Source organism: Populus euphratica, unplaced genomic scaffold (genome assembly GCF_000495115.2).
Source record: "Populus euphratica unplaced genomic scaffold, PopEup_1.0 scaffold502.1, whole genome shotgun sequence".
NCBI lineage: Eukaryota > Viridiplantae > Streptophyta > Magnoliopsida > Malpighiales > Salicaceae > Populus > Populus euphratica.
In genome coordinates, this window is record NW_011500381.1 from 90,514 (window position 1) to 101,234 (window position 10,721).

A 10,721-nucleotide genomic window follows, 5' to 3' on the forward strand; every position below is an offset into this window, starting at 1 on the left:
TGTCAATTTTTTGATATCCTAGACAAAGGGGTTTCAACATGGACTTAGCAACATAGAAATTTTCTTTTAGCTTGTTCTCTTTAAGTAAAATGCTTCTAGCTTATTTGACAATTTTATCATAACCGACCTCACTCAACTCATGATTTGACTTGATAGTGAATATCTATACAATGACTAATAATTTACTTTGATTTATGCAATCATCTCGTAATAGTTCATTAAAATCTTTTACAAGATAAAAAAAAATCCAACTGTATTTGCATTAGGTTCTTCATCTATGATTAAACATTGTCCAATATAACCCTGATTTATTCTCATTATATCCATAACCACATTCCTATAACAATTTTTATTATCATTTACAACTCTATGCACGTTGCTAACACTAGAAGTTGATCCAACCATCATTTTTACCATAGTATTGTGAGGAACATATGGTTCTATATGTGCATACAAATACAAGTATTTCTCATGAATTTTTTTTTATAGAAGATGCATCGCTACAACATTTAGATTGATAAAAATTTTTATTTTTACACCTCTTGTATGAACATTAATACCCCAATAATATTTCTTAAATTAGATATTGTATAATTAATAAAACCCTAAACCCATTACAATAATTTATTCTTTGCAACCCTTGGGGTGAATATCAATACTTTGATAAACGATTATCCATTACTTTTATCAAACTTGTATAAAATAATGATGACAATATATATTAATTAACTACGTTAACTAAATAAATTTATAAAAATATTTGTTTAGCTCAAGCTTATTCAATCTATTTTAATAATTCTTTTAATTCATTATCAATTATCTATATAAATTCAAATTTGTACACAATTGCCAGAAAATTACATTTTGGCAATAAAATTAATAAAATATAAAACAGACCTATTAAATAAGCTATTATTTATTTCATTACAAAACACCAAAATTAAAAATTCAACATAAGTTTCATCAATTTACAAACAAATATAATTTCACAAAATCTAAAACAAACCCTAACATATACAAATCATAAATTCATACAATAATTTTTTTTTTTAAAAAAACTATGAAACAAGTAAATACTTAAACAAAATACATATACTACAAAAATATGCAAAAAAATTAAAATTTTAAAATTGTGGGTAGATTTGATTACTTAAGGTGGAGAATCCTTAATAAAATTTAAATCCGAACACAGATGTTGAAAAACTAAGTGTTATGGTGACCAAATTTGTTATAAGAGGTTCAATTGTGTTGATATTGAGGGGGTGGCTATTCAAAAAAAAAAATGCATAAGAAAGAAGGAGAAATGAGAAAGGGGGGAGAGGAGGGTCGAACGCTAGGATATAAATTAAATATTTTCAACAAAATGACCAATGAAATTATTCTAATGGTAACATTGTCGGTAATTATATTGGTAAGAATGTAACGTCACCATATGATTTGTCTTCTTAAATCCCACTATAATATCCTATGTAATGTTGTCGGTATATACCGACAAAAGCTTTTTATCGGCATATTAACAAACAAGTTTTACCATTGAGTTAATTTTGTTGGTAACATTATCGGTAAAACTTACATATCGTCGTACTGTTTGATTTTTTTATTCTTTATTTTCACTGTGATTCCCTTCATATATATACCATGAGAATATTCATGTTCGTGTTTACTAATAAATTTAATGATAAAAAATTTAGTCAGTAAATATCATTTTAATATACTCATAAATAAATTATATCAATAATTTTATTTATATTTACTAAATTTCTGGTAATTAACCATCTCTTAATAGTTACCGTAAGCAGCAGGTTTGATGGCATCACCGTAACGTGAAGGCTGAGGATCTTCGAAAACAAAGATAATTGTATTTACTAAATTTATTTATTTATTCAATTAAATGGTAATAAAAATAAACACATATAAAATTTACTAAATAAAATAAAAGGAAAAAAATATAATGCAATATTGCACATATAAGAAATATTATCTACAAATTTTTTTATTTATTTTTAAAAATAGATTTCATATATGTAAAACATAAAAAGATAATTATTTAGAAATGATCAAAAATAAGAAATCAAAATCAAAAAAATTAAGTTAGAAATTGAAATACCAAGAATGCCCAATTGTTATTATTTAAATAGGAGAAAAAGAAAAAAAAACTTATTGACAACAAATCATCTTATTAACATATATCTTAATAAAAAAAAAAACATAGTAATACTTATAATGATATGACATGGGGCAGGTTTGACTATAACAAAAAACACTGTATGTACCAAAAACTTTTTAAATTTAAATATTAATTAATTAAGAGAAAAAAATTAAATTGTCCATAATGGTTATGAAATTAATAAAATAAAAAAACATTTGAAAAAAACAATGAGCACTTGCCTTATTTTTTCTTGACCCAAGGATAAAGATGTCCTTTCACTACATTTAAAATAACAAAAAGACAACTTACAGCAATTTTAATTTTTTTTTAAATTCAAGAGTAATATAATTATCTTACTATTTGGAAAACGTGAAAAAGACATATATACCACTGTACAACGCTTTAATCACCCATTTGCCATGGAAAAACACCAAATCACTCCCGCAACCAAAACGTCTCATTTTTTCCTGGAGGGGGCAAAAAACAAATAACTTCAACTAAGTCTGGTGTTTTCCCACGTGTTTTAGGAGCATATAGCTTAATCTTGCATGTTACACACAATATAATTTAATTCAGCTCCGAGCTTCTGTCAGTGCTTGAGGTAGAAAGAGAGAGCTAAAAACCCTGAGATCGAAAGAACCTTATCTCTAAGAATTTTTATGTAGTCCAAGCTTCTCTTGGTGTCGTCAAAGAGACCAAAACCTATTTTCCGCCACTCATAGCACGCCCCTATCTGCTTGGGAAAAGCCAAGAGACCTTTTTGTTTTGATCATTAAAGCCTTTAGTTTAATGTTACACTAATATATACTTCTGCACCATACACGGTTCCCCCTCTCCCTCCCCGCTCTCTGCTAAGGCAACTTCTGTCTGCTGCACAACCCACATTCCAGTCTCTCTTCCAGCCATTTTCAGGCAGTTCCCAGGTAATTAAGAACCTTGTTTGCTTCTCTGCCAACTCTTTTTATGGGTTTCCTTGACAATGGTAACTTTGTATGATGACCTAAATTAGACTTTGTATAGTAGGCAACGAGCATTTATCTGGCACGTTTTCCTCATATCTACCAAGTTCTTGATATTTGAGACTATGAAAGCAACCTTAGGTTCTGTCACTAAACTTCTTACAAGTTTGAGTGTGTCATTCATAGTTTTATCAATTTTGAGATTAATTTTTGAGAGAGTTTCATCTTCTAAAACCTGTTTTCCATTTCAAAGTTGCCATGATGGTTTTATATTCCTGCGCTACAGTAAATCTTGGCTAGATCGCTACCAGCAAGCAAGAGGTTCGTGGGGGTTCTTTTGGTCATTTAAAGAATAGAGCCCTTTATGAACTTTATGCCACTGAATGATCTGGTCCACACATGAGGAAATAAGCCAACCTATCAACCAGTAGACTGTCACTATGGCCATCCAATACGAAGTTCCTTACTTTAGATTTCTCCTTCTTTTTGAGGGGAAACATTGTTTTATTTTGACTTCTTGAAAACTGATCTACCCCGTCTTTAAATTATGTTGTTTTATAGCTGACTATAGTGACCACATTGCAGCATGCCAGAAATTAAGTGAAAGAGTGACCATATTGCAGCATGCCAGAAATTAAGTGAAAGAACATTTGTTTGACCATTTTGGAAGTGAGAATTGAAATCTTTTAAGTTTTGGCATATGTTATAACCAAACTGGAAATTTGATAGGAGGGTCCAGAAATAACTCAGATTCATTTGAAAGTTCATCTCTGTAGCTAGAAGAGTAAGTTTGTTTCTTGATCAATTATGAGTTTGATCCACTTTCATCTTTTGGTTTTGACTGTTGCTAATATGATTTGACTGACTACAATGGACATGGCTGGCTAGACTACTGTGTTTATAATTTCCCGTTTTTCAAGTTTTGAAATCTTGGTCAGAATATTTGTTCTAATTTTCCAGGGAGGAATAGGTGAATATGGCACAGATTCTAGCACCTTCTTCACAATGGCAGATGAGAATACCAAAGAACTCAGCACCCGCAAGTCCCATGACTGCAAAGATGTGGAGTTCTCTAGTTTTGAAGCAGAACAAGAAAGGAATAGCTAAAAGCTCTGCTAAATTTAGAGTGTTCGCCGTCAAGTCTGAGAACGGCACTATCAATAGGGTTGAGGATCTTCTAAATTTAGATCTTACTCCGTACACTAACAGTTTCATTGCTGAGTACATCTGGTACTATCGTCTGTGCTAATCTAATTTGATCAGTTCGAATAGCTATGATATTGTGTTTTCTGAATTGAGTTTGAGTTCACTTGGAATAGTAAATTTTAAGATAGTTACATCAGTAAAGTTATGGCATTGATCTTTCAGCTTCTCAATGAATAGACTTGGGATCACTCATGATACTATTCATTTTGATACAGGATTGGAGGATCTGGCATTGATCTTCGTAGCAAGTCAAGGGTAATAAGACGTTGATGATATTACATGGTGAAATAAATTGCATGCCTTCTCATTTAAGGGTTAGATTTCTCATGCCCTTTCTTTTTTCGTTGCTATTGTTTGATGTCTACAGACAATTTCAAAACCTATAGAACATCCATCTGAGCTTCCCAAGTGGAACTATGATGGATCAAGTACTGGACAAGCGCCAGGAGAGGATAGCGAGGTCATTCTATAGTAAGATCTCATGAAAACTCTGATAGCATTCTGTATTTCTTTCTATTATCAAGCGATAGTATTGACTTAACACCTTATCCCAGTCCCCAGGCAATTTTCAAGGACCCATTCCGTGGAGGAAACAACATCTTGGTGAGTGCTGTCTAAGACAAGTAACCAGTTATGGTTCTGAGGAATTGAATTCTTAGGGAAATTGAACTGCATAAATCAGTCCGTTGACATTGTCTTGTCCATTCTACAAAGGTTATGTGTGATACATACACTCCACAAGGTGAGCCCATCCCTAAAAACAAACGCCATCGGGCTGCTGAGATTTTCAGCAACAAGAAGGTTGTAGATGAAGTTCCATGGTATGTCTTCTTAAGCTGTCATGGTTTTACTTCCATACTTGTATCAACACGTCAGTCTTTTTTTAGTTTTTTTCCTTTCAACAAATCAACATGCGCAGGTTTTGAAGTAGAGTTCATGTACTTTGTGATAAATATGTGGTTAGGATTAGATTTGCTAATCCTCTGTGATCTCTTAACATAGGTTTGGGATAGAGCAAGAGTACACCTTGCTTCAAACAAATGTGAAGTGGCCTTTGGGCTGGCCTGTTGGAGGCTATCCTGGTCCTCAGGTAATGGTCTGCTTGTAAAAATTCCAGTTTTATTTTTGGCATAACCATGTAAGACATGGGATTTTAATATACAATGGTGATTTCTGTCTATTTCAGGGTCCTTATTATTGTGGAGCTGGCGCTGATAAATCGTTTGGTCGTGACATATCTGATGCACATTATAAGGCTTGTTTATATGCTGGAATTAATGTTAGCGGCACCAATGGGGAGGTTATGCCAGGCCAGGTTTGCCTCTTGCCTCTTGCCTTTAGCATTTTCATATCATGCACAACTCAATAATGTAGCTAACAGTGTAACTTTCTTTAAGCACTACATGAATCTTTTGTTGTTATGCAGTGGGAATATCAGGTGGGTCCTAGTGTGGGCATTGATGCTGGAGATCATATCTGGATTTCAAGATACATTCTAGAGGTAATTCACCTTTATATTAAAAATTTGAACGAAAGAAAGAAACTCCAAGGAGAAAGTTGATTTATTGAAAGACATCTCTCCATAAGCTCCAGTCACTTTTCTTATTCTATCAGTATCCTTGTCAACGATTTGCCCTTGTTTTCTTCATAAACTTGCCCTCTTCTTCAATTAGTTTCGTGCTGCACTTTAAGGTATCCATAATTTATCAGACAGGCAAGTTTTGGAATACCCCAAATTGGAGATGGGTAAAACTGAAGATGGTTTTGGGGGAGGATTTGAGTTTGTTTTAGCATCAAAATGATTTCTTTTTTTCTCATCCTCTGTTCTGACAGAGAATCACTGAACAAGCTGGTGTCGTGCTCTCTCTCGATCCAAAACCAATAGAGGTAATACATATTCTCATTTAGCTTTATTATGATTTTCAGAAAACAGTTTATAGTTCTCTTGCATATCATGAATGCATATATTCTCTGTGTTGGTAGGGTGATTGGAATGGTGCTGGATGCCACACCAATTACAGGTAACAGCACTATCATTTTATCTTGAATATTAATGCTTTTATAGTACCAAGGCACACGAAATGTAAAAGAATACTGAGTGATATATATATTGCTATGTCTGACAGCACAAAGACCATGAGGGAGGAAGGAGGGTATGAAGCAATAAAGAAGGCAATCCTAAATCTGTCACTTCGCCATAAGGAACACATTAGTGCCTATGGTGAAGGAAATGAGAGAAGGTTGACAGGAAAGCACGAGACAGCAAGCATTGACACATTTTCCTGGGTATGCTCTTAAGATATATGAAGTTCCAATGAACTGAAAACACATAAATCAGAAGGGAGTTTTTCTTTGCCCTAAATTGTTAACAGGTTTTCAATTGTTAATGTGCAGGGAGTGGCTAATCGTGGCTGTTCCATCCGGGTGGGACGTGAAACTGAGAAGCAAGGGAAAGGTACTGAGTAGGCTAATTTACAAAGACTCTTTTCAAAGTGATTGGTGCGTTAAGTGAATTAGTTTTAAACCTCTAGTCATATTTGGCATCACAACAAGACCAATGGATCATCCATATGATTTGGCTTCAATCAATTTAAATGAGGCCACAATTATTATAAACATCCTGTTCCACTTGATAGATCTATTTCGCTTACCTTTACAAAACGAGTCTTTGTTAAGCGCGTTTCCAAGTTGTGTTTGGTTAGTGTTTCAGATAAAAAAAAACATACGGAATTGACAAAAACATGTTTAGTCGAAGAGATATAAATAATAATATAAAATAAATCTGTTTTTTATGTGAAATAGTTTTGAACCTTCAGTCATATTTGCATCACAATATGATCAACGGATTACATCCTGTTCCACTTGATAAATTTATTTCGTTTACCTTTAAATGTCTTGTTAATTAGAAATATTTTCACTAAAGCATGAGACTTTACATGGCGTTCCCTTCAAGTAAGAACAAGCATTGTCCACAAGTGTTGCGAATCCTGTGATGTTGTGACCATTTTCCATGAGTGACCTCTTTTGGATAGATTAAAATAAATGTGTTGGAATCGGTAGCTTCCCCAGCTATACGAGTTATTTCCTATTTTGTACTATGTTATTGTTCTGCACTTTGGATCTGTCCTGGAATCAACATCTGCATTGTTGATCAATTTCCTGATTTTGCTTTTTATTTTCTTTTTGCTATTAGGTTACTTGGAGGATAGACGTCCAGCCTCAAACATGGACCCTTATGTCGTGACCTCGCTGCTGGCTGAGACTACAATTTTGTATGAACCAACACTCGAAGCCGAAGCTCTTGCTGCTCAGAAGCTGTCTATGAATGTCTGATATTTGTTGGTTGAAGATGACCTGAAGAGACTCAGGGAGCACCACTTGGTTCTAGTTGGCCTGCGCATGGGAAACTTCTCTCTTATTTCTTCTGGACAGATTCTTGTAAATAAAGTTCCTGATGAACAAGCATTCATGCCCAAGAATATAAAATGGCCTCTTAGATTGAAGACATCCCGTGGATGAAAAGGGTCTTCATGATTAGTTTCAAGTAACGAGTAATTTGTTTTGATGCTCGAACCATCGACGTTTTGAACCTTTCCCTGCAGCTAATTGAAAATTATGGGCAGACTTTATCAGGCACTATCAAATTGAGTTCTTGATTTATTTCCTTGGCCTTGCGTGGAATTATCTAATATCATATTTAGATATGATAAAGATGTTATTTCAAAAATCTAGGCCAATACGGCTTTTGAGTTGAATAATTAATCAATTTATTGGTTTTAATAATTTTATGTATTTTTTCTTGCTAGGTTGATAACTTGTAATTGATGATTTGTAAGTTAATGTAGCTAATACCTCTAAAAGTTTTATTTTGATGGAAGTAGAAACTTAAAATAATATTCTAAAAAGATGTTTTTAAAATATATATGTAGTTGAGAAAAAATATTCTGAATTATTTATTTTAAAGGTCTTATAGTGTATTTATAATATGAGTTTTGTTATTTTATGACAAAGAGTCTGAAATATAATTTTACTTTTATAACATTTAATAAAGAATAAATATCCATTACATTTATTTTAATGTTTGGTAGAAATATAGTGGGTCCTTGGAGGACTTTTATACACTTGAAAAATATAGGAAAATTAAAATTCAAGACGTCAAATATAGTCGAGTTCATGAAGCCAGAGCACTTCCCTTGAACAACAACCAATAGAGGTGGGTCTGTTTTTTAGGTGATCTCAAGTGAGATTGGTCATTGTCTTGAGCATGCCCAAAAATAAATGGTCATTTCCTTAGACTGATCCAAAGGAGGATGGTCCCTTAAGCATGCCTAAAAAAGAATGATCATTCTCTTGGTTCTTTCATAGGCATATTCATGAGGAGGATGATAATTCCCTTAAGCACGTCTAAGGAAAGAGGTTAGTCATTTTCTTAGGTGTGTCATGGCTTGGTACACTGCCAAGCCAAGCACACATTGAATTTGATTAACTGTCAAATCCATATATTTTGAATTTAGTTGACTGTCAAGCCCATGTATTCAAGTCTATGTACCTTTGACTTAGTTAACCGTCAAGTTAAATTATCTAGTGTTTGACATGTGTGCCAGACTTATGTTATCTTAGACTTAAGTGTTTGCCAAGTCCAAATATATTAAGTTTAGCATGTTTGTCAAACTCATATTACTTTGAACTTAGTTCATTGTGAAGTCTAGGTATCATGAACTCAACTAACTACCAAATTTTAATACATTAGATCTGACATATTTGTCAGGCCCATGTTACCATGGACTTTACTATTTGTCAAGTCCAAGTATTTTAAATCTGAAATGCTTGCAAAACCCATGTTACGTTTGATTTGGTTGATTGTGAAGTTCAGGTATCTTGAATCTGAAATGTTTGATAAATTCACGTTATTTTGTACTTGATTTTTTTGTAAAGTTCAGGTAGATATATTGAATCTAACATATTTGTCAAACCCACATTACTTTGAATATGGTAAATTGTTAAGTCTAAATACCTTGGATCTGGCTAATTATTAAGGCTCCGTTTGTTTGCAGGAAAGTTGTTTTCTTTTGAAAAGTGAATTCCAGGGAAAGTGAATTCCGAGAAAGTATTTTCCGATGTTTGATAGTGTTATAGGAAAGTATTTTCCGATATTTGATAGTGTTATGGAAAATGAACTGGAAAACACTTTTCAGTGTTTGGTTATGTGATGGAAAATGAACTGGAAAATAATTTATTAATGAATTAATTTTTTTTCAAGTTTATCTAATATATATAAAATATTTAATATAAATATTTAATCACTTACAATAAAAGAATGAAATCTAAAAAGTATAATGATGAATTTTTTTTATTATATCTTATATTCATACATAGCTTATTTTATAAAAATATAACTATATATGTCATATCGTATTATAGAGAAATAAGCTTGTGAATATATTTTAAGTTAAACCTATTAATATATATTTTTTTCAATTTTAAAAGCTTAAAATAAGTTTTTTTTTCATACGAAGAAAGCCAAATTAGTTTATGATAAGAGTTATATATTTGAGTTTTTTTTTTTGTATGAAGAATTCTTTAAAAGATAAATAGATACAAAAATATTTTGATGGGTTTTTTAGATAAATATTTTTTTTACAGGTAAAGGCAATTATCCCTTTAATATCCCTTTAATATATATCAAATAAGCATCAAGAAATAAATATAAATATCTAACATCAAGCATAATTATGCATAAATATTAAGTTTCGATGTCATATACATACATATTAGTTCAAATTACGAACATAAACATGCTAGACAATATTAAACAAGTAAACAAACTCATCAAATAACAAACATAGTCTGAACCCAAATTTTGAACATAATCAAATAATCTTAGCAAGCAGGTTTGTAGTAGTGTTGGTTTACAAAATTCTGAACCTAAATTTTTCTCAAATTAGCATTTTTTGCCATAAATGCTTTTGCCAACATTTCATTTTGGACCAAATGATCAAATGCCTCCCCAAGAGTGATCTCACCAAAGCCTTCAATTTTCATCACTTTCGTATACAGCGCATTAATATCAAGTTGATTTTTGATAAGGCTTTGAATTACAAATGATACATCTCCAATCTGTTTAGACAACTTTTCAATACCATCATCTTCATACATGCGATTTCTCTTCCTATGTTGCCTCTTTTGTGTACTAGAGGAAGATGTTTCTTTTCCCTTAGAAGTTTCTTCATATTCCTTTTCATTTTCAATTGAAATTGATTGCTCTTTAGTGTTCTCTTCTAAGTTGACATCAGCATATGATTTAGCATAATTTCTGGTTGCCATGTCTTTTCTAACAATAATTTTCATTATCTCGTACATATCAAGTTTTTTGTTGAGAAACTTGTCATGATTGGGATGTGCCTGTT

At 32.2% G+C, this 10,721-nt stretch overlaps 1 protein-coding gene across 2 annotated transcripts; it reads left to right on the plus strand.

The window, feature by feature from the left end:
- The first annotated feature begins 2,633 nt into the window (after window positions 1-2,633).
- On the plus strand, window positions 2,634-7,973 carry LOC105114242 (glutamine synthetase leaf isozyme, chloroplastic-like). 2 transcript variants are annotated; one of them, XM_011010733.1, is made up of 14 exons: window positions 2,634-3,072; window positions 4,069-4,338; window positions 4,530-4,569; window positions 4,682-4,785; window positions 4,869-4,917; window positions 5,029-5,135; window positions 5,317-5,404; window positions 5,501-5,629; window positions 5,741-5,815; window positions 6,148-6,201; window positions 6,298-6,335; window positions 6,441-6,600; window positions 6,709-6,769; window positions 7,508-7,973. In XM_011010733.1, exons 2-14 carry the CDS (start codon window positions 4,085-4,087, stop codon window positions 7,645-7,647), a joined length of 1,299 nt encoding a protein of 432 aa, XP_011009035.1. In that variant the 5' UTR covers window positions 2,634-3,072; window positions 4,069-4,084; the 3' UTR covers window positions 7,648-7,973. The 2 variants fall into 2 exon arrangements, with proteins under 2 accessions (XP_011009035.1, XP_011009036.1); XM_011010734.1 differs by lacking the exon at window positions 2,634-3,072 and adding an exon at window positions 3,732-3,892.
- Window positions 7,974-10,721: the final 2,748 nt, after the last annotated feature.

What these genes read in the sequence shown, in the direction of transcription:
- LOC105114242 (XM_011010733.1), top strand. Translation starts at nt 4,085, where the DNA reads ATGGCACAGATTCTAGCACCTTCTTCACAATGGCAGATGAGAATACCA. An exon ending in GAGGCTATCCTGGTCCTCAG is followed by an intron (nt 5,405 to 5,500) that starts GTAATGGTCTGC and finishes TGTCTATTTCAG; the next exon opens with GGTCCTTATTATTGTGGAGC. An exon ending in AACTGAGAAGCAAGGGAAAG is followed by an intron (nt 6,770 to 7,507) that starts GTACTGAGTAGG and finishes TTTTGCTATTAG; the next exon opens with GTTACTTGGAGGATAGACGT.